The 27,252-nt window shown below is 42.1% G+C and overlaps 1 protein-coding gene and 1 long non-coding RNA gene across 4 annotated transcripts in view; one reads left to right on the top strand and one right to left on the bottom strand.

The window, feature by feature from the left end:
* The window catches only part of SLC6A2 (solute carrier family 6 member 2), a 141,142-nt gene extending 131,502 nt beyond the window's left edge, over positions 1-9,640 (top strand). For both annotated transcript variants that reach the window (XM_019497505.2, XM_014603375.3), the window contains one exon: positions 1,577-9,640. In XM_019497505.2, the coding sequence (XP_019353050.1) occupies positions 1,577-1,600 (24 nt within the window). In that variant the 3' untranslated portion in view covers positions 1,601-9,640. The remainder of the gene's footprint in view (positions 1-1,576) is intronic.
* LOC109285696 (uncharacterized) overlaps positions 1-27,252 on the bottom strand; it is a 159,865-nt gene that overhangs the window by 63,792 nt on the left and 68,821 nt on the right. The window lies entirely within an intron of this gene.

The raw sequence follows: 27,252 nt of genomic DNA, 5'->3' as shown, positions 1-27,252 counted from the left end.
AGCCAAATAAAACCAAGTTTCTTTCTCTTCTAACCAATTCCTTGATGCACTGAAAAAAAAATTTTAAGTTTAAAAATGCAATGGAACACGCTGAGTTTTGTCTACATGGGACTCTTTGAAAAGTAACCTACTCTATACACATTTTTAAAAGCTTTGTACATCTTAAAGAAAATAGAAGTAGTCTTCTCTACTTAGTGGTATATTTTCTGCCTTTTTTCCACCTTTTTTCCTTATGAATTTGTTTGTAGCCCATTGGCGCTCTCTCATTTTTCACCCAAAATGTGTTATATTAGTGGGAGAAGGCTGTTAAACTTCCTGTGATCTTGACAATGATTGGTTCCAGGCTGTTAGGCTTTTTCTTTTTCTTACAACATCATAACAACCCCCAGAAGCAATCCTATGGGATTTTAGATTCAGACTAGAAGCATTTATCTTTAGGTACCACACACACACACACACACACACACACACACACACACAAAAGCAGGTAGATGCCCTCTGATGTAAATTTGCTTGCAAAGTGGCCATGCTGAGGTGACCTGCTGCTGAGGGAGAATAAATTTTCTCCCTGTACCTATACAAGATTGAACTCATTGCTTGATTTAGATGGATATTATTTAAGTAGTCATGAGAAATGTGTTATAAATGAGACCTTCCCCTTAGCAGAAAGAAAATTTGCATGTTGAAATGAACTCCTTTTTGTAAAAAATGAGGATGGAAAAATATCATTCTACGTTGGTATCAACATTGTTTCCCTTTTCAGTTGAAAGTAACTTGGAATTATGCATCTTTTGTACAGTTATGATTGTAGGTTGTTTCTGAAAAATCATGTGAAATATTGGCTCTTTGTGTTTTCTTTACATAAAAACAAGAAATATACTAAATAAAGATACTCTTGCATTTGAGATAGAAATCTTCCAGGATCTTGTAGAGAGCTTGATATATATTTAATTCTCCAAGTAAGTAATTATGGCTCAGGTTTTCTGTGTGTACTCCATATTTCTCTACAGACGTGGATCCCATCGTAGAAAAAAAAAAATGCATTTCTGAAACATCATACTAAGTATACAATAGCAAAAAGTATGTATTCAGCAAAGCAGGATTTTATTAAAATTATTGGGATAAAGGTAAAACTATTCAAAAAGGAGAAAGACATTTTGAATCAAGCAGGAGTCGGGTTCAAATACAGGAGTCATGATTGGTCAATCACTGGGGGTCATTTGCATCAACTCATTATTTCCAAAGATCCACTATAAATAGTCGAAATGGACATGTTCATCTTGTTCAAGCTTGTTAATAAGGCATTATGCATTTGGCCCATATGGTACAGTCAGTTTATGTTTTTCCTGATGCCCAATTATTCTACACTTTAAAACTGACAGATAACTAAATTATTGTTATAGCAGAGTAGCTGTTGTTCAGTGAAAACTAAGACTGGAAAATACTAGTTCTCTCATATATTTTCTAATTTTTCTGTAACTCAGGATCTGCTATCTGTCTTCATAGTTGCTCACGCCACCATCATATAAATCTATAAAGTATTATCAAATAAATAATTGCTTCTATTCCCTTTCAGCTTCAACACTGGCTAGCAATATGACAACTGACAGGTTGAGGAAAAGCCAATATGTTTAACAAAACTCGGAATAAATGAAAAATCAAGTTCAAAGCTCCCTTTGATTGTGCTTGGACCAGACTGGCTCAGAGCTCATCTACTGATTCCTTTGAGGGAAGACACATCTTCCACTTTGTTCCTAATGCCTCCTTTCTATTACTTGGTTTCAAATGATCTCTATAGACTGGCTTTCATTTTTTTTTTAAATCTTTCAGTGACATGAGTTCCATACATGACCAATACTTGTGAGCTTTGCTAGAGCTAGAAGTGGAGGAGGGAGCATAAAATCAGCTTTGGTTAAAGGCACTCTTGTCTTGGAGAAATAAATAAAAAATTTCTGACAGTAATAATTACTTCCAGTATTACTGCCACCTTGTTTAAACCAGCTACATCCATGCTCTTAGCTCTTTAAGGAGATAGAAGCATCTCAGTTATGAGACAACAGTGACTTTAACTGTGCATCCATGTTTGTTTTCTTGCAGTACTATCCTTTGGGATATAATTTTGCACCGTTCTGAAGTGAAGACTAAATGCTTCATTTTCAATGGTTTGTTATTAGTCTCTTCTCTTGGTGAAGAAGATTGTCCTTGCTGTATATGTCTGTGCCATTTTCTGTGCAGTATAACTATAAAAATTGAAAAATAATAGGGATGGAATTATATTCTGTACTCAATAGCCACAATAGGAATCTAGTTCAACAATACACCATACTTAACGATGAAAACACATTCCCTTATGTCACCAATTAAATGGCTATATCATATAATGCATATTCAGTACACTTTTTCAGTTAAGTACCAAAAATATATACAAGTAGTCAGACTTCATTTTGTTCTTTTGTGCCAAATAAAGAATGTACAGTATCTATATAAATATGTAGACAGAGACAATTAATTTTAAAATAAGCTGATCTGTCCAGAGGCACCAAAATACCAAACTTTGGCTTTATTCTGCTGTTGTGAATGCACCAATATAAATGTCATCTGGATTCAACTGCTAGCATCTAATAAAAAAATGTGTTAGATGGAACAGGCTTTTAGGCATACTCAGCTGTACATGCCTATTTGAACACATTTTTTCTTTGGTTATTTCAAGTAACATTTTGCAAACTAGAAAATACAGAGCAAAAGCTTAGCACATTTGGATGCTGTTCTGTATGGTCACTCTTTGAATGCCACATATTCCCAGTGATCACTAGGTTGCAGTAACTGTGAATTAATTATTATACCTGAATATTAGTAGAGCATTCTGAAATTTCAGAGACTGCAGGTTCTCAGTTGAATCCAGCTTGGACTTTGAGACTTACCTCTGAATATCTTTCTTTTTATATGTTCAATACCGTTTCTTAATTTTTAAAAATATATATGTAGTATTTCCATTTTTTTAAATTATTTAAAAAGGACAGTGTTTATATTTTAATTCATTTTTCTAATACCACTCTACAAATCCAAATAAAAGTTTTTCCTATAGATTTTGTCATCTTCCATTTTACAAGCACTGACTTCCATCCAAGCCACAATGTTTGTAAAGGAGTTATAGTATATCTACTTCTTTGTTTACATCTTTTTTTTTTTTATATCCCAGCATTACTGAAAAGCCAGAATTATTTAATAATTCTTAAAATAACCTCTAATTTTAGTGTCCAAGTGACAAAGAAGTGGTTTCACTAATACAATGTTTTTTAACCCAAATGACACAGTCTGCCATTCTTAAAATAAGTCCATTTTTATCCAAGTATATAGACAACAGCCCTTTAACATACTTTTTACATTTTTATTTTAATAATCAAGGATGTTTCTGTTGTTATAGTTTAGTACAGTATTATAATTTCTCAAAAGTCCAAATATTTTCTAGAAAGGAAAATAAGTTTATTTTTTTCTAAAAATGATCATTATATAGTAATTTCCTCCAATTAACATTGCTTGTTAAATTATTCTGGGGCATTATTTTGTTGGTATACACCTTAGCAATGGTGTAACTTGCTTAGGCACTTTCCTGCAGTGATTCAAAAGATTCTCAGAATGGTAATGAGTATCAAATCTCAAACTACCAGGAGAATGTTTAGTGAGCAGATCATAATGGATTGTCATATTTTATAGCTCTGGGTTTGCACAGAAAAAGTAAACTGAAATTATTACAACCTGCACTAAAGTTCATTTGTGAAAATGTGTTCATCTATGTTGAAACCTGCAAAGAAACATTATTTAATTTTCAGTCTGCTCTGAAACCTTAGTGTGGTGATCCTTCCTCTAAGAGGGATTAGAGTTGGCTCCACATAGAGGGTGAGGGGCTGAAACTGCAAATGTTTACCAGCCCTAATGTTTAATGTTATGAATAAAGCCTACTGATATGTATGCCCAAAGCAAGGGGAATTACCCACATAATTTCTTTTTGTCCCTACTCACAGCTCTTACAATCTAAACACAAGACAAGAATGGACTTGAGAGGCAGAGGAACTCTGTTCAGTCAGACTATTCATGGTAGTAGTAAACAATATACTTAGTAGCAAGTGCTTGCATGGTTGACCTTAGTTCGAAGTGTCAGGCCCAGTAAACTTTTAATAATTCAAGGCATTTCTTCTGCCATAGACAGAATATGTTGTCCCAGAAGTGAAAGAGTACAAGGGGATGCAAGGCATCTATCAGAGGGCTAAGCAGGGTTATTTGACAGATTTGGAAATCACTGGCCGGAATCTTTATTTCTCAGTACCAGAAAAGAAAGGGGCACAGTGCTAGTTCTTTTCCTTCTGTTCTGCTGGGCCTTCACTGACACAGAAATCACAGTGGCACACCAAACCACAGAAGATGAATTAATAACAAGAGAATTTGCTTTTCTTTTACATTCTTTTAAGTTAATTCAAGTGGCAGGGTGAATTTTCCAAATAAATGCCATTTTCTACAGCTAGTATTAGAACACTAGAAACCAGGATTTCTTAATGGAAGTATAGTGAGCCATTTAAAGTGCAGTAGTTCTAAAAACATTTGCATGATTTAGTGTTTGGCCTCTGTTTGAACCACTCAGTATTGCATCTTAATTCTGTCCTGGGACATACTTATTGGCAACGCTTGAAAGATATTTTACCATAGCAAGGGATTTTGCAGGAAGTCCAGGATCAAATGTGATATTTTAAATATAGAATACAGGGGGGAGGGAAGCTTGGCTGTTGCTATTGAATATGTTCGGCAACTGCACATACAACACACATTGTATTTAATTTTCCCAGAGGAAGTTCTCTGCAGTTGTTATTTTTTCTCAGTAAGATACACATTGATAAAATGACCATCTTCAAACTTGGAGTATATATACTCACTACTTACACCATTGTTTCAAGGTGAAATAAACTTATTTTCTCCTATTAGGTTACAATAACATGCCACTTGGAAAATGACCTCATTTTTTAAAGGTCATCTTAACACTTAATATAAAATTAATCCTGATTTCTACAGCATCCATAGCATTGACATTTGTTTTGGATGTGTGTTGTAAAAGTATCTTGATAGATATCTCAAAGCATTGTCAAATGTGCTGTGGACATCTCATTTACATTGCCCAACTCAAGACCATGAAAGACCCTAAATTAGAACTCAGTTTAAGTGCTGCAAACTGAGCCCTCAAAACCATAGATATCATTTTAGAAAGCTAGCCCCAGTACAGCAAAATAAAGATTTTACATAAGCATTCTTAGAGACTTTCATCCAAAAAGATTTTCTTTTTCTACTCTGCGCAGTAAACAGGAATAGGCTGGCAGCTACACGTGCAGGCGTTAAAGTGCATTAATGCTGTGTGTGGACCGACTTGGGACTAATGTTAGTCCCAAGTCGGTCCACACACACAGTGTTACTGCGTAGTAAAGTATCCACATGTGTGTTACTGTACAGTAACTAATTGGGCTCAAGGCAGTATAAGTTGCCATATTTACTGTGCAGTATGGGTGTGCACATGTAGATGCACACTTGTGCTGCATAATAATTCTGATTACTGTGCAGTAAATATGCATGTGTAGATGTGCCCTATATTGATTATCACAACTTTTCCTGTAACGAATTCCAGCTATTCAGTAAACAAGTCTGAATTGTAATATAATACTAAACTGCTCAGGTCAGGTCTACACAAAGAACAGCTTAGAAGCTAGATTAACTAGCACCCGCAGTTGCAATTTAAGGCTACTAGTGCCATTTCTGCAGGGCCACCCTCTACACTGGGTTAGTGGAGCAGAAGCACTGTTCTGAGTGCAGGTGGCTGGTAGGAGCCCCAAGAGATTAAAATAGCAGGAACAGTGCAGTGCTGGGCATCTAAGCCATTGCCCCTTTTTTCCTGGCATAATGACAAATAAATAGTGCCTGTGAATGATGAAACACTCCTACATATGTATACCCCAAGGGTCCTTCTTATGCTGAGTTCTATTTCCATGCACTGGCTGCACTGTTTTAGGACAGGCTATGCCAATACAGTGCTGTGCAAAGTGGTTATAGAATTCCTTGGAACTCTGTTTGTATGGAATAAACAAGGCTGCAGTTAAACTCTGTTAGTATATTGACCCCATGCTGTTCCTCTTTGTTTTGTAAAAGTTCATACCTAATTTAAAAAAAAAAAAGGCCCTGCTAGCTAGAATAAATCACAATTATAATTTGGAGGCTTTCTGTATTACAGAATCTTAGGGGTTTTTTTAAAATTTAGTTTAACTCTTGTAACTCAGTTTTATGGAAGACAATATTTAGGGTTCTTCCCTGCTCCCCCACCCCCCTCCAGCCTCCCTGCATACTGGAAAGAAACATTTGCTTACAGGAAAACACACTGAATAAGATCACCGATAGCTTTGAGAAAAAGAAAACCCAATTACTGTGTTTGTGCAATGCCTCAAGTTTGATGTACAAGAAGATGGGTTAAAACAAATTAAAGCCATGGTAAAAGCAGAAGCAGGAATAGGCATTTCCTGCATCTGAGTCTATGAATATGTGTGAACAGAAGTTGGAAACAAACTTTTCATATTACCATTACAACCTAATAGATGCGATTCTGGAAACTTGTGGATGGTAATATTAATAAGGATTTATTATTGAATACAATTTTATGTATTGCAAATAAAGAGTATAACCTTCAACTTCAACATTAATATTTCCTAGCAAAACTTGTTTTCCTGAAAAATTAAATTATTATGGCTCATACAGGAAAACTGTTTGAATAGAAATTGTAAGTTACTCATCATTGCTTTCAAGACAGTCATCAGTGAGGTGTCATACTCTGATATTTTGTCAGAAAATACAACCTAAAACAACCCACAAATATCATGCTAGGAAACAAAGGGCATTTTCAGTCCTTCTCACATACAAAAAACATGCAGCAATATTTTAAAGGTGGGTACACTGTTTGGCCATAGTACTTAAGAAATATTTATAATGTATTGTGAAATAAACTCACAAGGTGCTTGTATCAAAGAGCATCCTGGCTATTTTGGTGTTGTGTGTGGCTACCTGTTTTTCAGTGGCACTAAGACATCATAGAAAAGTAGGGCTGCAAAGGAACTCAGAAGGTCATTTATTCAACCCCTAGTGCTACTAAGGCATTGTGTTGTCTTTGACAGTAACCAAATTATTAATCCTTGGCATGAGTTTCTCTCATTTTAACAGCTTCAGGACAAAATGTATCCTTTCCTCCCTTCCTCCAATGGTTGCATGTTGTGACACCAATTAGAGTCGAAGCATCAGTAACTAAGCTGATGAGCGGCAACACAAATGATCCATATAAACTTGTCAGTGGGTTCCTTTATTACCCTGATCTGAAATGTACTGTTTTTGTAGACCACATGATGGTGAACATTACTACTTATTTGTTGCATGTCATGCAAAATCACTGGGCCAACATAAAGAATATTCAGGTGCTGATGTTGGATGTAAAGTTTCAATCCTCTGGCTCCATCCAGATGAGTACCGACTAGCACACTACTAAGAATGGCAAGTTCATATTTAAATAGGGCCAATATCTTCATTTGCATCTACATGCCATGGCACTGTTCATCACCTGAGCTCTGCCTGTTCTACAAAAATAAAGGTAACCACTTCTGAACTTAAGATTTCATGTATGTTTATCAGACATGTATCAATTTGACAACTGGAGAGTTAACCACCAGGTAAAGAGAAAACAACTACAGTCAGTAGAAAAAAAATAATTGCATTTTAAATAAGTGACTTCTTCTACTGGTAAGGCTTGTCTTTTTCTTTTTAGTGGCCATAGAAAATGTACTTAGGCAAATGTTAATCATTGTGTGGGGCAAGTAATGTAAGGGGTGAGCCAAAAAGATCAAAGGGATTTTTTTCAGTGATACCAACCTCTTTTGCAAACTGCTCTGAAATCTCCTGGTACAGGTGTATGTAAGAGCTGGATCTTTTTAATACTTATGAATCAACGCATCACATATTGTGTAAACACCCACATCTTTTTCAGTAGGGTTCGGATCAGACCCAATAGGATAAGTTTTTCTTTCCTAACCTGAGACCTCACATAGATAAGCTACTATTGCCCTCAGCCTTGATGATGAGATGAACAGACCTTTTGCTTCACCCCAAGGCTTGATTGTAAGGCAGGGCCATTAACATTATTTTCATTATAAAAAGTTTTTTGCTTTGCCTCTTTCACTGCAACTTTTCCAGAGGTTCTTACATTACTTGATTTCTCTAATAGGATAACACACAAAAGTGCAATGAATTAAGAAAATGAATAAGCATTAAGTTGTCTCTGTTTAGAAGTATCAAGTTGTTTCTTGATCACTGCCAAGATGGTATTAAACTTGCAGATGACCCACATTCATAATTTATTTTGTTGCACCCACTGTATGAGCCTGTTTGTGACAGCGTAGTATTTGTGTGGTTAAGAGTAATATTAATTATAAAGGGAGCATATCCAAATACTACACTTAAAAAGTAATTTATAATCTTGATCAAGGTTTGCCTTACAAATAAAAGCTTTATAGTGAGCATTTACTTGGTTTACACAAAAGTGTTTTACTTAATTTTTAATGCCTTTTTATAGCAGTGACTAGAATTTACCTTAAATAAGGGTACTTCTGTATATGAATATTTTAATATTTTTACCAGTTTTTTTAATTTTTCATAAAATATAAATGTATATCATAAGGTAGAAATTTAGCTTTTGTGTAATCAGATTATCACACAAGACCCATCTCTCCATTATTATCCAGTCTAGTTCTATGTAATCAGCCAGTCTAGTTCTATAATATGTTAGCCTTTTGCTTATAAATGTAAACGTGATAATGGAGAATAAAACATTGTTACCTACAGCTAGAAGCGTACTGTAGCATAATATTCTCCAAAGCTGCCTTAATATCATAAAAGGAAGTCACGTGTATGTAGTCTATACTCTGAAAAAATAATCAGAGCATGTTTGGCTGCATTTCTGTTTTGTCCTAGAGAACATAATTTTAAAAAATGGATACGGACCTATCGGTCACTAATGACAAGAAATTCTGTTGATGTTCTCAAGAAGAAATTTGTATGGAAGTTGACAAATTGCTACTAATGTGAACATTCTCCAAAGCAACCTAGTGGCCAGAAACATAAGAATAAAGCCACAAAAACTTTCACAGCTAATTCCATTAGTTGAGTGATCTGCAGATCCCTTTTGTCAGCCATTTTTCATTTTTGAGAGTCATACATTAATGTCTGTGGTTGTCTGAGGAAAATGGCATTTCAACTTCTTTTTTTAAGGGGACATCTACACATCTGTGTATGTAACAAGAAACAATTGTTTCTTATAAATATGGCTGTATGTGTGATATATACGCTGGTTAACTATACTCAAAATGTTGATAGAGTTGGTGAATGTAAAGTATTTGTCCTCATTCTTCTGTCCTTTCGTGATCAGTGTAAATAAGAAATATTTTAAGCTGTGCATCATCAATGTAACAGATTCCAAAATTGTGTACAAAGTCTTATTTAAATTAATACATAAAATCTGACAAATATGCACATAAAGAGTATAAACAATAAAGAATATCTTCTGTACCAACAACTTAGTTGTGGTAGTTTTTCATGTATTCTATTCAAGATGATAAATGGAGAATTGAGTTCAGATGACAAATTTGATCTTACTAGGCATAACTGTAAACACCCAGACAAATTATTCCTTTCTTGAACCTGCTTTTACAGCAGATGAAATCCTGCTCCCTCAGTGTTATTAGAAACTGAAGCAAAAGTTCTAATTCATATATGCAGTACATCCACTCTTATAAATCATTTTCTCATTCAAACTAAAAACAGCCCAAAAATAACCACTGAACACATTTCTTAGCTTTCAAATCATATCTCATGTTCTCTTAATAAAAAATATTGTTAATAAAATGGATCAGTAAGAGTGAATGGTTTAATTCCCTGTGGGAGTATAATTTAAACAACGAGCGTGCCTACATGAGATGCTACCTCGCTGTGGCAATGGGCTACGGTGACATAATGTCAGAGGGCATGAACCATGACACTGAGAAATGACCTTTGTGCCACCAGGACTCCAACAGTAATGCTAAAGCAAATACTAAATGACTGTGCAGTAACAAGTGAGCAGTCAGTGGCATGTATAGATGCACACATAGTAAAGCAGGGGTCAGCAATCCCCAGCACACATGCCAGAGCATGGCACGTGAAGACATTTTGCTTGAAACACCAGCCCTCAGGCATACAGGCCTGGGCTGCTTGCAGCAGGTGGTGAAGCAGCTGTAAGCAGGTTCACCACCACAGCAGAAACCATGGTCTTATAAATTTTGTCCATGTGGAAAACACCAAAAGGCACAAAGCTTTCAGACTACTGAACAGCCACACCTCGTTAACCAACATCACTTGAACTACATTAAAATTATTTCATGCTCAACATATGAAGAGTTTGATCCAAATATTAATTTGCCTCCTTATTTTATGAGACCCTTTGATTTTATTGTTAAAGCTGTTATATTTAATTGTATCTGCTCTTCTTTGTCTTGAAATCAGTAAGCAAAGCTTATTAAAATTATGTTTAATTGAAAGGTAGCTTTTTTGAAGGTTTGTTGTTTGAAAAAATATTTTATGGAAACTTTTGTGCATTTACCATTATTAATCAAAATAAAATTCACAAAATAATTAAACACATGGAAAAAACATTAACCTATTTTAATACTTGGAAATTTTCCACTAAGATGTCTTTTTCATAAGCTCTTCTAATAAGAAAAAGTCTGCCTTTATCCAAAACTGGCTTTTTCAAAACAGTCTTAAGTGCAGCTTAAAATATACAAAATCTAGAACACAGTCAAGTCTTATTTGTACTGTAATGTCTCAATACAGGGCTACAAAAAGTTTTTTCAGAGCTTCAAGTTGCATGGTAGCATTATTTCTATGGCATAACATTACCTTTAATATACTATTGCTGACATAGGACACATACCTTGGATATAAAATGGAAAATTCCTGCCTTAATAAAGGACATTTGAGCAACAAGCTATAATACAGACATTTTGGTGGAGCAAAGTGCTAGGAGGATGAGTGTCACTGTATAGCACTATTTATGCATTCACAATGTAATAGTTTACTTTAGTGCCTGATAAAGTTAAAGATAACAGCACAAAACTGTTTATGACAAACTGAAAGCCAAAATGCAGCATGGCATATATGGTAAAACTATCCACATTAAGAATTTATCTGGTCTCCAATTCTAGGATAACTACAGGTCAGAAACAGTTCTCTCTCTGTCCTGGAATTATAGGAGCTCAAGTAAAAAAACTGTGACCTATAGACCTTTTGTAGGTTTGAACATATACATATGCATGAAGGAGCCAAATCCATAAAAGGTCTATAGGCCACACACACACACACACCCCCTGCGCAAAGTGGTAAGAATTTGCTCGGATTCGGCCAATTCAGAGGACAGTGATTTGATTCAGAGATTCAAATCACTGTCTCAATTCGACTCAGCTGAATCAGATCTGAAAGATTTGGCACTGCTTCAGAGATTCAGCCATAGACTAAACAGGCAGCTGACAAAGCTCCCTTCAGCTGGTAAGTCTGTTGGGGTTGGGGGACAGGGGAGGAAAGGGGCATGGGGGAGGGAGGAATTGGGGCTGGGACAAGCTGCCCAGCTGGGGTGGGGGGGCATCTTACTCGGGGAGGGGGGCAGGATTTGGGCGTAGCAGTGCTCAGAGCGGGAGCTCTGCTCTGCTGCCACTTGCCCAGCCAGGGTAGGATGTGGGCATGGCTCAATCCAGGCAGAAGGGGCTAAGCAGGGCAGAGCTCTCTCTCTTTCCCCCCTCAGAAATTTAATGGTTAAAATAAGTTTATGCTACATACACAAACATTATATATGCCCACATCCCGCCTCCTGCCCCCCTCCCTGAGTAATATATATATACACACACATATATATATACACACACACACACACACACACACACACACACACTACGAGATGCACAGGTGGAAGCCCATTGTGCCCCCAGTGATCCCAGGACCCCCAATGAGCCCCAGCTTCCCTGCAGGTAAGCAGGGGCCCATGGTGGGAGGGACATAACCCAGCTATGGGGAGGCAGCTGAGTGGAACTGAGGAGGTACATGCCCCCCCCCCAGCTCCTAATTGGCCCAGCCCCCCAGGGAGCCACATGACCGGAGTTGATGGTGCATGAGATGGGGGGGGGAACTCACCTATCCCCTCCTTCAGTGGAGGGGAAGGACCCCCTCCAACCCCCCCAAGAGCAGCGCAGCACTGGCGGGCCCTTCTGTGCATGTACGCAGTTTAAAAAGGGCCTGGCAATGGCAGAAGCCACACTGTGGTCCCAGCTCCAGTGCAAGACACACAGGTGGAAGCCCATTTCACCCCCGTGAGCCCAGGAACCCCCCATGTGACTCCAGGACCCCCATGAGCCCCGGCTTGCCCACAGATAAGCAGGGGCCCATGGTGCAAGGGATGTAGCCCAGCTTCAGGGAGGCAGCTGAGTGGAGCTGAGGAGGGTCACCCCCCCCCCAGCTCCTACTTCGCCCAGCCCCTCAGGGAGCCACACGACTGGAGCCTCACAAACAGGAACCTCAAACAGGCATGCTTCTGGGCCCGGCCCATGAGTTTAGCATGGGAGTTTGCACAGGAGGGTGAACGGGAGGGCCCAAGGCCCTGCCAGTGAGCCCTAGGGAGGGTAGACCCATCAGTGGCACAGTGTGGATGGGCAAACCTCACACCCCAAGGGTCCCCTTGGAGTCTGCAGCCTCCCCCTCTGGAGCCTCAGAGGCCTCCACCCAGATAGAACCCATGGTTCTGGGCTCCACACAGACAGAGCCTCTGGCTCTCAGCTGCGGGGGCTGCCTGGCATGTTTCCAGACTCATGGGACCAGAAGCATGGCCACCTCCCCTTGTGCGTCTCCTCCACTTTGGAGTCTCTGGGGCGCCAGATAGAGGAGCTCCAGGCTTCAGTCCAGAGACTGCGTGCCATCAGGGATGGTAAGCAGGAGATAGACTCGTACTGCCAGGCCCTTCACCCCCTGGAGGTGGAGGGTAGACCAAGGTCACCTTCCAGGACAAGGGAGAACTCGGGGATCTCCCATACTGTTCAGCCAGGGGGTTGGGCCAAGGTGGTCAGTGGCCCCAAGGCCCACTGCACTAAGGTCCCCGCCCCTCTGGAGCTTTGCAAAAGGTACAAACCTCTTGCAGCCCCAGTTGAGGCTATGGAGTTACCAGCTCCTGCAGGCAACACAGGCTTACCCACAGCTACTGCCCCTGCTCTTCTTAAGGCCACTTGTAGAGTGGTCATTGTGGGAGACTCCCTTCTGAGGGCGCAATCTGCCACCCTGACCCCTTAGCCCAGGAGGTCTGCTGCTTCCCAGGAGCCCATATCTGGGATGTGGCTGGGAGGATCCCTAAAATCATCCAGCCCTATGCTCCTTATCCATGTGGGCATGAATGACACAGCTAGGTGCAATTTCAGCCGGGTCATGAGGTGCTACAGGGCTTTGGGTGCAGGACTAAAGGGGTAGGGGGCACAGGTGGTGTTTTCCTTGATCCTCCTGGTCTCAGGCTATGGGCTGAGGAGGGAGGGGAGGATCGAGGTAGTCAACCAAAGACTGCAGTGCTGGTGTCATCATGAAAGCTTCGGCTTCCATGATCACAGTCCGCTCTTTGGTGAGAGAGGCAGTGGGCTGCTGCAAAGAGATGGCCTCCAACTCACTCCGCTGGGGATGAGGCTCTTCTCAGCCAGACTTGCTGACCTGCTCAACTGGGCTTTAAACTGAGCCCACCGGGGGATGGGGGTGCTACTACTACTGCAAGCCCACTAAGCCCATGCAATGGTGAGAGTCTACCACAGACCTCCTAGCCAAGATCAAGAGCTTGACCAGGAATTCGCCAGGGAACTGGCTGAGGCTTCACGTTCCTGGTACATGGTTGTCTTAGGAGATTTCAACTACCGAGACTTCTCGTGGGAAGAGCTCTAGGCCACATCCGAACAGTCGCAAAGCTTCCTCAAGTGCGTGGATGAGCTCTATCTGACTCAAGAAGTCTATGGACCAACAAGAGGCAAAGCACTGTTCGACCTGGTACTGGAAACATATGCACACTTTTATATGCATATGTAAAAGATATATATTTCCCCCAAATAAGATTTACTTTATCACAATAGCTAGGATGAAACAGGTATAAACTTATTTTAAAAATTAAAGCTCTGAAATTTATCACCTTATCATGTATTCACTGAAGAAACCACCAAATTACATTGTATGTAACTCATCATTCACCTGTGTTCAACACTAGCTGATAAGGTCTCTGTAAGCATTCACTGCAAATGGAAACTAACTCCCTGAGGAGGGAGGGGAAGAAAGATAGAGAAGCAATATTACCACAAGATTAGAAAAAAAGCAATATAAAACTCTTAGTTGATTGCTGGCATATCTCCTGCAAAGATGTGTGTTGATCTTGACAATCACTGCACTGGTGTGGAATGGGAACAGTTATGTAACTCATTTTCTCTATGTGTGTGTGTGTGTGCGCGCACGCGCGCGCACACACACACACGCGCGCGCATCCAAAAATGTAAAATTGTTAATGATGAGAAAATGCTTTAAGTTCTTGAGAAGTTTATGTCAAGGAGGTAAGAAACACTGTGGTGATGATTAGAGTAACCATATGCTGCTCGATATATTCTCTGAAAAACTGAATAAATTGTTTTGTCTATTATCTTATGTAAACTTCGGTGATGAATGAAGGTACTAGAGAAAAAATGTAAAGCAACATACTGTAAAACTGAATTTGTTTGCCATACTTCAATACAAACACATGCAAGTCACAGGAATCTGGACTCCCCACTACATGGGGGTATTGCCCATTGAATTAAAATTGTTTAATGACCCAGGTTCTAAGTCAGCAAAGCACTTATGCATAAGTTTAAACTCTCAAGGGCTTTAAGCAAATACACTTTAAAAAAAAAAAGTACTTATTTCTTGCCAGGTTTGGTCCACTCTCATGCTACTACATGCTCAAGTTGTACAGCATTACTCAGGGAGAGTGAGACTCCTGCTGTACCTTGTGAAGGTAATTTACACATTGCTGAGATCACAGATATTCTGGTGGATAAACTGAACTCTCCTCCAGCCTAGATATAATTACCATAAGCACCGGCAAAGATAACATGCCAAGTGTTGGGCACTCTGAATGCCTGCCCTGTTCTAGAAATGGACTATTCTCAACTATCTGACTTAAGGCTTATTTTAATGTAGAACTCCACATTCTGCTCTCACTGATTACCTATTTCTCACTTCAGTGATATGGCCTCTCAGAAAGCATGCTCCTAGAACTCACAAGGGCAAAATATTTCATCTCAAACTGTGTTTTTAATCTGGCAATTCAAAAGCCGACATCTGTCAGGGGCACTGCTTTCTCCATTTGGAATCTGACAAACTGCTTAGGCCAAAGGATATGGCATCAAGCATTGCTCTACCGTGCTTGAAGAAGACTGTTACTTCCATGGCATTTTTTAGCTGGACAGATAGCAGCATTGTGCATATCATTTATTGATATTAGTTATTTCTATCACACTGAAAATGAATATGTTTTCAAACCAGACCTCTTATTACTGCTGTAAATAGTGTTTATTTGCCATGTGTCAATTTTTGCACCAAACTTCAGGCAACCATTTTTATTCCTCTGGAGTCAGAATTAACAACGAAACTGTCACAAACATGAACGCAGTTAGGGCTCATTTGGGAAAGTCTAGCTTTTGGGTCCTTCTGGAAGTATAAAGAAACATAATTTATTCTAAGCTTTTGACTGATGAAGTAGAATCTTTAGGGATGCTGATTTACTTTAGGAAAGATAAAGCATTTCAATGTTAAATCCTTTCCTATTACACTAAAGGAGTTGAAGGCTCCTATGATGGAGACACCTAATACAGCAGGCTAATTACATTTTCAAGCAGTAGAGTAGAACCTAGATACACTACAGCTAGGGCCAGACATTAAAAAAGATGGAGCCTGAACTGATTTAATCTTTGCAGGTTAGTCTAACTTGTCTAGATTGAACCAATTTGCAAGTGAATATAGACATTTACGAAATGTAGGCACATGCCTACAGTGGCTCAGGCCAGGAGCTGGGGTGGTGCTAGAGCAGCCCTTGGCTGCAGGGAAGCTGTGCTGAGAGAGTGTGGCCAGCCCCGGCAGTAGCTTGGACTGAACTAGCCGGGGAGGGGGTTCAATTTCCCCCTCTCTGTCCCACCTGCACAGATCCAAACCAGGGTCTGCCTGCTGCTCCCCCCTCGCTACTGCAGTGGCAGGGCCAGGGCATGGCCAAATGCCAACTGACATGACCCCTGAGGCAGAGGGGGCAGGGAGAAGAGTTATTCCCCCCTCTACCCACACTGCCCCCAGGGGACCACAGCTGGGATCTTCCCACCCTGAATGTTACTGCTCACTCCCTGTATGGAGTGAATGACAGGATAAGTCCCCTCCTGCCCCCTCCACCAGATGCCGGAAGGAGGGGAGACCTGCCGGCCAGCCTTTGGCCACGTACAGCCTCTGCCGCTGGAGCAGCAAGGGGGCAGGGCCCTGATAGGGCAGCAGCCACTGTCCTGGTGTCGGGGAAGTACAAGCCCGTTCCTTGAGGGGGGCCAGCAGGGGTCAGAGCTGCTGCATTCTGCATGGGATGAGTGGCAGCACTGGGGCTCAGTGGGGGCCATAGCCTGCTAGCACTACCGCCGCTAGCCCAGTGCAGCTGTGGCAGCTCTTCCCACACTGCAGCACAGCACCCCCACTGGAAAGTGGCTGCGCCCTCACCAGGGGGACCACGCTGGATGGACTCTAGCTACACCCCACCCCTGGAGCAGCGAGGTGGGGAAAAAGACCCTGAAAGGGGCTGTAGCCCCTGTCACTGTGTCCCAGAGTGTGAACCTCTTCCCGGTGTGGGGACCACACTGCGGAGGAGAGCTGCTGCAGACTGTGTGGGGTAAGCAGCAGCGGCACTAGCTGGGTTTGGGAGCTATGGGTACTCCTCTGAGCCCCAGTGCCATCGCTCGCCCCACACAGTCTGCAGCAGCTCTGACCCACACTCACCCCCCCATCAGAAAGAGGCTTACACTCCCCAGACACCAAGACAGGGGCTACTGCCCCATCAGGGCCCTGCCCCCTTGCTATTCCAGCAGCAGGGTTGGGGGCCCAGTCAGAGGCTGGTTGGCAGGGCCCCTAAGGGGTGGGGGCAGGGAGGTGGGTTATCCCCCACTCCCTCCAATGTCAGGCAGAAGGGGACTTATCTTGCTCCTCACCCCATGCAGGGAGTGAGTGGCAGATGCGGTGGTCAAGGTGGGAAGACTGGCTGCAGTCCCCCAGGGGCAGTGGTGATAGAGGGGGGAATAAATCCCCACCCTGCCCCCTCTGCCTCAGGGCCCATGCTAGCTGGCATTTAGCAGTGCCCCAGCCTCACCGCTGCAGCAGTGGGGGTGGGGGGAAGAGGGGAGGGGAGCAACAGGCAGACCCCTGCTCGGGTCCATGTCAGTGGGACAGGGAAGGAGAAATTAAGCCACCTCCCTGGCCAGTTCACTCCAAGCTATTGCCGAGGCTGGCCATGACCCTGCATCTGGAGCAGCCAGTGGAGAAATCAAGGTCCATGCCACTGTGGGGGGGCGGGGGGGGGGAATAAGCCTCTTCTCTGCTCCCTTCCCGAGCCAGCATCTGGCCAGGTCCCCACCCCTGCCTGTTTCTGCTCTGGTTAAGGAGCAGAGGGGCAGGGCCACCCCTGTGACACTGGAGCTGAGAGCACAGCCCAGAGAACATGTTGGGATGCTGGGGGACTCTGATTTAACTTAAACCAGGAAGGGGTCTGGGACAGGAGGTGCGTAAACTGGTTTGAGCTTAATCAATTAAGTCTGATACTACATTCAACCAGGTTAATCTCAAAGCGATTTTGGGCATTTTCAAACCTGTTTATGTGCACTGATTCTTTTACAGATTTAAACCAGTTTCTGATCAATTAAACCAGTTTATGCATAACTTCTGTCTCTAGCCCACATGATTAGCTTCCTAACTCATGTCCCACCCTTGTGAAGATGAGGATCTGAGCAGAAATTCTGGTGTAGGCAGAGCACAGCAAACAGCTATGTAGGACCCATGGGTTGTTTCAGCTGTTTGCCACTTCTCCAAGCAGCTGCAAAGAACAGCTGATGAGCTCCAGCTGATCCCAGAAGCCGAATTTCCTTCAAAGTAAAAGCTGAAGCAAACAGCTCATCCTTAATTCAGTAACCCACTTTGAACTAAGCAAGTTGCAAACAACTCAGGTACAAATGATCTAGGTTATGGTAATATTACTGGTTGCCTCCTTTGGAATCTTACATAAAAACACAAAACTGGATTTAAATATTTACAGTTTATCTGACCAAAGAGTTAAAATCTTTATTTAATAAAACATATGAATGATACTGACACAAGTAAAAGGTTTGAAAACATAAAATCAAAGATAAGGGGGAAAGAGGAAGAGGATAAAGGGGAAAGGGTCTGATTCTCCACTCACCACAATGAAAATCAGGAAGGAAGCCAGTGAGGCTAGTGTAGAAATGGGCAATTATTTGGGCTAGAGACCACTCAAGGAGTTTTGCTGAGCTTTTGAGGGCCTGAGGGTGGGGGTTCAGGGCAGATGAGCCCAAGGTACCTGAGCAGTGAAGCTGGGGTCAAGCGGCAGCAGCAGGGCACACACCTGTTCCCAGGTTGCGGCAGTGGGGGCTGCTGGGAATCTGAGTCTGGCCACTGTTCCATCGCCGCCCCACCACCTGGCCCCACAGACTACAGCTCCCAGCATGCCCAAGAGCCACATATGGAGATAGGGAGGGCTGCACCATGCTGTACTTCCCTACCCAGGGATGGCAGGACCAATCAAAGATGACACAGCCTGGACTACACTCTGTGCCTGGGCCATGCAGGGCTGAGGGACCTGCCGTGGGTTGGATCTGGTCTGTGAGCTGTATTTTGCCCACCCCTGGGCTACTGGAATTATGTTATTATAAAACAGGTGCTGAATGTGAAAAAACAAAAAATTATCTGTGTTTTAAAGACAGCCACCATGACAATGATTATATCACTAACTTTTAAAATTTAACAATTTCATTCTATCCAAAAAGACCCACGTATTTCAGCTCAAAAAACAATGCTGCAATAGTGGGTGGTAGTTCCAAACATGGTCTCTTGCACAATTTTAATAACCTGCCAAACTATCCAATCATTCCAGCAACAAAGTGGTATCTTTCACAAGAGTAGAGAAAAACAGAAATAAAACTGGATAAAACTGGATCATAAAACACTGCCAAATCTGGAACTGAAAAAAAAAACTATAGTTCTCTGCCACATGTTAGTACTAGTCAGGTTTTTTATACCAAAAAACATGCACACAGACATTCAGGGAGGTTAGGGGGAGGTTAGATCAAGTTAAAAATGCCCACCCAGTCTAAGGTAAATTGGGATAGAGGGGACTAGTGAGGGGGAAATGTTAGGGGTATGTCAGGGGGATTGGGAGGGCAGGTGGAGGTCTGTGGGAGGGATCAGGAGTACAAGCAGGGTATGTGGTGGGTTGGTGGGGTCTGGAAGGGTTTGTCAGGATTAGGGAGGTTCACAGGGTCTGCGGGGAAGCTTGGGGGGATGGGGGGCACTCTCCCCCACCCCTCCATGACCACAGGCTATTTTTAGACCCCCCCCAACCCCTCCACCTCCAGATAAGCAACCCCTGTAACCCACCCTCCACTCCACCATCCAGACTTACTTGCTTGACTCCCAGCACTGGCAAATGCCAATAAAACCAGCCATAGGAGCAGCTTGTGGGATTGGGGGGATGGGGAGACTGGCTGGTTTGTGGGAAGGAGGGGTCAGATGGCTAAAAATACCCCAGCTCCAGGGTGTGCTGAGAAATGTACAGAAATTCAGGACAGACAGATCAGTCTAAAAATGGCCAACAAGTTAGGTGTACTTCAGACATAGGGTTAACTTGGATCAGGCCAGCAATTTTTAGTCCTATCTAAGTGTCCTGAACTTCTGTACAGTTCACATGTAGATCAACCTAGGTAGTGTAAGGTCTGCACTTGGGCAAACTAAATTAGATCGGGTGACCATTTTTAAATGTGATCTAACCTCCTTGAATATACCTAGCCTAGAAGTCTACTAGAGTACAGTTGTTATATAAAAATGTTATACTCTGAAATTAGTCTTTTTTTCAAATTTTTCATAAAATTAAGTTTGTTGATGTACTCTGAAAGTAAAGCCATAACAGGTTATCTGTCCTGCCAAGAGCTAAAATCTGGATAGTGTTTGCCTGAAAGAGCACGCAAGCATGCAAAACATTAAAAGGAGATTTAAAAGGTGATTTCAATGTCATTGCCTTGTGGCAGTAGAAAAGTATGACGAACCAATTTGTTTCTTTTGACTCCACTGAACTAATAAATATGTTCTTACTGTTGTAAACAATCAAGATTTGGATGTGAGACTTTCCCCATTAGAAAAATCTTAAACTTAGACAATACAAGCTTCTTTATTAGTCTCCTTTCAGGATTTCCTATAGGTGAGTAAATAATCATCTCTCTCTGAAACTCAGAGCACAGACAGAAGTGCAGCTCTCTGATCTAACTCATGGTGCTTTACAGAAAGCGCCATGAGTTAGACTGATCCTCCTGACCCAACAAACCTTAGTTATTGGTTCGGGACGATGGGTGATTGAGCTTCAATTTGGAGCCAATCCAAGGAGGGAGGCTGTGTCTCTGCAGACTCTTCTCCTAGCCCTTCCCCCCTCTCCAGGCTGCTGGTGCTATCTCAGAATGGGAGGGAGTGAAGGCAGGGGAGGGAGGTCTGTTCTGGGGTTTTCCCAGCCTGCCCTGGACTGGGGGGGTGGATTAGAGCCCCAACCTGCGGGGGGATGTTTCCAATCCAAGCTGTGTCAGCCCAGCCCTTCCCCAAGCACATGCCGACACAATTTAATGAAGGTTCTCCACTTTCAAATAAGGGTTCAGATTGTCATGTGATTGAGCCCTTTTAATGTACAGCACTTTCAGCAACCAGATAGAGTGAAAATTGTCACTTTTGTCTGTGCCCTCAGTGCCATCTTCTAATTACTTTCACAGTCTTTACCTCCTTTCACATGCAAACATTCAAACTCATTATTTACTCAACATGAAAATTTAAGGTGCAAACAGAAGAGCAGCTCCCAGCTGTAACTCAGAATAATTTTTGCAAAGCATTCTGAGTTACAACCAAACCAAACAGTAGTTCACTCTTGATTCCAGGGGAGAGGGAAATCTGTCTGGCAGGAAGCCTGCAGCCAGGTTCCCGTATCAATGGCCACAGCTCTCTGCCAGTGCTTGCTGTTTTCAGAATTGGAGGGGGAAAGGAAGTAGAGGGAGCTCATTCTCGGGGCTCCCCAGCCGCTGCTGAAGGGTGGGGGTGGGTGAATTGGAGCCCCCCCCCCACCTTGGGGAGTGGTGGGGGCTGCAGTACTTCTGCCTCACCCTCCAGGAGGGGCTGGAAGACCCCCAGACTGAATTCCCTCTGCTCCTTTGCACCCCCCCCCCCATTTGGAAAACAGCTACAGGCTGGGAGCTTCACAGACACAAGTTACAAAAGATGCTACATTTTGAAACATTGCATTGAGGTATCAGATAAAGATAAGGGGTCAGATTTTCACCTAATTGGCCATTTTTGAATCTGTTTGCAGCCATGCACTTGTGTTTGGTCACAACTACAAACTGCTTTCTGTGGCCAGATCAGCAAAAATTGTCACTTCTGTCTGCACCCCTACTGCCTATTCTCTGTTTTTTTGAGCATTGCTGATGGTAATATCCAACAAGAAGGATGAAAAACATGTAATCTGATTTGGTGAAGGAATTACCATTTGAAATAATGTATTTCTCTACTATTCAAAAATATAGATGGATACTTGATTTTTTTTCTCTTTGCCAATGCTATTCTTTCTTTATAAGAAGACAGCAATTTTGTAGTCATGTACACAGTCAAGTCTCCTCCATCTTTTGCAGTGAGGCATATTAGAATGCCACAGACAAATGTTCACAACCAAAACCAAGTAAATGTAAGCTGTTCCATATCAATGATTTTAAAAAGGGAGCTCAAAACAATTTAAGAAAAAAAAAAAAAAGTTTGGGGCTTCTTTTTATTTGCTGAGCCTTTTAAAGTCATGTTTTCAAGCAGTTCTCAAAACCCCATGGAAGTTTAATTTTTAAAAAATAGACACATTCCCAGGAAAGTGTGCAACTCAAAGCTGAAATTTTAATAAATATGAGATATTACAAGACTTGCAATAACACTCTCAAGAATTGGCAACAGTACATCAGTTTGTGACAACATATAATTTTAAATGGTCCTACCATATACTTCTACTACTGTAATGGAAATAAAGAAACATTTCTAAAGCCACCTTAAAGGTACATTGCAAAGGCGGAATTATGAGAATTGATGTCAGAAATATTGTTCAGATGCCATTTTTGGAATCCATAAAAATACTGATACAATTGTCAATTAAGAGTTATTGATTAAAGAAGTGGCAGCTTTGGACAACTCTTGGATTTCATGTTATGGTAACTTTGAATATTGTACTTCATTTAAAGTTTGAATATTGACTTTGTTTAAAAAAAACAAACCCAAAATAAACCAAACTTAGTTCTCTAACCCTCACTTTTTACAATTAAAACAGTATAATCTACACAGCATTTTTCAAGCTTGTAAGATTTCAGAAGGTAAACACTAAGAATACACTTATAATACAAAATATACATTATATTTACTAGCAAGCAGTATTTCATAATTAATTAAAACTATACCTGATAAAAAGATAGGAGGAATTTATTTGTATATATATTTTTGTATAGCATATACATATATATTTTGTATTATAAGTGTGTTCTTAGTGTTTATATATATGAAAGCTACATTGTATATAGCATATATATTATATAACCATATATGCAATTATATATTAATAGTATTAATTATATTTCATATACTATTCATATTAATGTATATTTTTTCCCTATAAAAAGAGATTGCTATTAATGGGTGGGGAGAGGGGAGGTTGCCCATTCATTTGTTTCCTATTTCAGAGGCTTTAGTCTGAATATATCACAGATTTCTTTGAGGTTAAGACAGGAGTTAAGCAAGGCTGCATCATCACTCTAACACTCTTCTTGATATTCCTTACTGTGATGCTGCATCCAACCACCAATAAGCTTCCAGTTAGAGTAGAGCTAAACTACAGAATGGACGATTAAACTGATCTCAGTCAACTCCAAGTCAAAACCAAGACCACCTTAGCTTCACATCATTGAGCTCCAGTATGCTGATGAAGCTATAGTCCAGTGGTTCCCAAACTTTTTATACTGCAGACCAGCAAACTAACTAATTTACATATTTAATTTTTACGGGGGGGGAGGGGTTGCGAGGACTGGATTGGGTTGGAGTATCACAGCTGCAGGCACTGGAAGACCCTGCAGGGGAGGGAACTGCACAGGCAGTGTTCTGGGGGACCTAGCTGGGGCTACCCAGGAAGAAGGGGCTCTGCTGCCTTTCCTAGGAGTAAGCAGCAGACCCGCCTCCCCTACCTCTGCCCCAGGCATTTCCCTACCTGCATCCTCCTGCTTCTAGCCATGGCTGGGGCTCGGGTGTCCTACCCGGCCTGAAAAAGGCTCCTGTACCTGTTGCACAGGCAGCGCCTCGCAAGATGTGGCCATGGTGATGGGAGTGTGACAGGGTGCACAGAGCACAGGGGCTGCCCCACCACCCAGCTTTAACCCTGCACATAACTGCCAGTGCAGAATCCATGACCCAGCAGCCAACCCACAGCGGCCCAGTATCGGGCCATGGCCCAGTGGTTGGGAACCTCTGCTGTATTCTGTGCTCACTCCGAAGCAGACCTTCAGGCAATTGTTGACATTTTTACAAAGGCATACAAAAAATGGGACTAATGCTTAACATTCAGAAGACTAAGGTCCTTCATCAACAAGCTCTTAATGAGAAATCCCCAGCTGGGGGGGTGCAGAGCCAGGGTCTTGCCCGAAGAGCCCCACCACACCTGCGGGCCAGGCGGCACCACACCTTCAGGGAAGGGGGCCAAGCTGGTCTGAGAAAGCCCTGCCTTACCTGATCCCCACTGGGCTCAGCCCAGCCCTCTGCATCTGAGGTGCTGCTTGGGATAGCCAGGCAACAGCTCCCTGCACATGAATGTAACAGGAGGTGGGGGGGAGTGAGACAGAGCCACTGGCAGCTGCGGGGGGAGGAGGAGGAGAGGACAGAAGGCGGGGTGAGAGAGAGAGATCTTTTATTAGACCACCTAAATAATTAGAAACATTTTTCTTAGCAAGCTTTGGGCTTACACACCCTTGGTCAGGCTGGGGAAGCATCTGCAATTGGTGTGTGGTCTTCCTGGATGGAAGGATAGAAGCCAGAGGCTGGGCTGCAGCAAGAACGCAGCCAGTGCAGATGTAAATTGAGGAGCTAGTGGGTGAGATGTATTCTGGGGGGGAGTGAGGGATGAATGTAGCAGGGAAAAGTGGAGAGGTACTTGGGGAGTCAGATGTCAGGCACCTTATAGTGTATCATAAATCCAATGTCTGTTTAGTCCAGGGATGCCCTTAGTAGCTATGTCTTTGAGAGTTGTGCTGAGTTGCTCTTTGGTATGTAGATTAGGTAAAATTTGTTCCCTAGAGATGTCAGATAGCAGGTGGGGAGGTAAAAAATATATGTATATATTTCTTGTTGCTCTGAAATGAAGTTTAAAATCCAAAATCATTAAAATTCAGCATCTTCCATGTTTCAGGGATCTACTTGGTAGCTATGTTGGTCTGACACAAGAAGAAATACAAAAATGTAGAACTCGATTCCAAAATGATACCTTTTATTATACCAACTGGGAAATCACAAGAAATAGCTGGACCCAGAAGGACAGCTTTCCATCTCCAGCTCCCTCTGTGCAAAAATAAATTTTGTTTCCTACCTATGGGGACTTTTCACCATATCTACTTTTCTCAGTGACTGATGAAGGGCCTTTGAGCTTGAAAGCTTGCGGAAAAGGATAATTTTCTTGTAATTTCTGAGTTGGTCTAATAAAAGGTATGATTTTGGAACAAAGAGTCCTAGATTTTTGTATTTCTTCTATGTTTAGTCCATGATTTTCTGTATCCAGGAGGTTGATAAAGTGAAGTTAATAGGCTTGTCTGTGAAAAGTGTTTTGTGAATTCCCTTTGAGGATTAATACTGAGAGATTGGAGAGAGTGGTTTTCTTGTGAGAAATATGACCCCACTAGTAATTGGGTATTCTGTTCTTTAATAGATTTCTGGTGTGCATTCATTCTGGTGAGCAGTTGTGTGGTCTCTCCTACGTATTTTCCATCAGGGCATTTGGTGCACTGGATGAAATATATAATGTTTCTGGAGGTGCAGATGTAAGATCCAGGAATGGTCATGCTTCTGTTGTGGGGTGTAGTAATTGGGGGTGGGGGGGTGGGGTGGAGATGTGTTGGCAGGTTTTGCATTTCTTTTAATGGCTCGGTCTGGATCCATTTGGTACGTTTTGGGCTGTAGGAAGTATGCCTCTGGTGATGAGGTTAGCAAAGTTCAGTGCTTGTTTGAAGGCTAGGATGGGTGAATCTGGGAAAATCTCTTTAAGAACTGGGTCTCCTTCTAGTATGGATTGCAATTGTTTGAGGATTGTCCATATAGGTTTGAGGGAGGGGTGATATGTCATAATCAGCGGTGTGCAATCCATGGGGGTTTTCTTTCTGCAGTGCAGCAATTCTTCACATGGTATCCAAATGGCTTTCAAATGTGCATCTCTCTCTCTGAAGGAGTGTCCTTGTTGTGTGAAAGCCTTTTTAAGATTTATGAGGTAGCAATCCCAGGTGTTGTCCTCAGTGCAAATTTGGTGGAATCTGAGGACTTGGCTGTGTATCACAGGTTTCTTGGTGTGTTTAGGGTGATTGCTGGTTCTGTGCAGATATGTATGTCACTCTGCAGGTTTCTTGTATAACATGGTCTGTATTTTACCATTCTGGATACTCATCATTGTGTCTGAAAAGGAGATGTTGGTGCGGGAGTACTCCAGAGATAGTCAGATGGAGGGGTGATGATTGCTGAATTTCTGATGGAACTCAATCAGAGATTGCAGGTTTTCATAGTTTGGTGCCCATAGCTGTACCCATGGTCTGGAGGAAGTGTTGGTTATTAAAAGTGAAATTGTTGTGTGTGAGGATGAAGTATATCATTTCAGTAATTCATTTGGGTCTGTACTCAGAGTTGTCTTCTTGCTCTTGTAGGTAATGTAAGGAAGGCTTGGATGCTGTCCTGGTGTGGGATGTTGGTATATAAGCTGGTAACATCCATGGTGGGTAGAAGCCTGTTGCTGGGAAGGTGGTCTATGTTTTTAAGTTTTCATAGAAAGTCTGTAGTGTCTTGGACAAAACTCGCTCTTTCAGTAACAAGCGGTTTAAGGATTGATTCCACAAAACCCACTGACTCTCACCCACTGACTCCTCAATTTACATTTTAATTGACTGGCTTGCACTCAGACCAGCTCGGCCTCTGGCTTCTTTACTATTGGTTCCATCCAGGAAGAGCACACACCAACTGCAGATGCTTTCTCAGCCTGATCAAGGGTTTTCAAACCCAAAAGCTTGCTAGAAAAATGTTTCCAGTTATTTAGTTGGTCTAATAGAAAATATCAGATTTATCCAAAGAACCTTGTCTGCCATGTGTATGTGTACATTTGGCCATAGTGGGGGTGGGGAGCAGGGAGAAGAGGTGGTCACGTGCCCCCCAGCCTGGCAGGGTCCACCTAGCCTCCCCAGCCAGCACTAGGAGGGGAAGAGCCCCCCGCTCCAAAGCCCAGCTAGGGCGGCTAGGATCTGGAACCAACTTCCAAGGGAAGTGGTGCTGGCTCCTACCCTGGGGGTCTTTAAGAAGCGGCTCGATGCCTACCTGGCTGGGGTCACTTGAGCCCAGTTTCTCTCCTGCCCAGGCAGGGGGTCGAACTTGAAGATCTACAATGTCCCTTCTGACCCTACTTCTATGATTCTATGAACAAAGAAATCTAACTTCACCTCAAATGTATAAGTGCAGCCTTCAGATGCTGGAGGAAATGGGTGTTTGAAGATCACAACATCAGATTGA

The sequence above is a fragment of the Alligator mississippiensis genome, chromosome 10 (genome assembly GCF_030867095.1).
Source record: "Alligator mississippiensis isolate rAllMis1 chromosome 10, rAllMis1, whole genome shotgun sequence".
NCBI classification, from domain to species: domain Eukaryota; kingdom Metazoa; phylum Chordata; order Crocodylia; family Alligatoridae; genus Alligator; species Alligator mississippiensis.
Note: the sequence above shows the minus strand (reverse complement) of the source record. Positions and strands in the feature narration are given on the sequence as shown.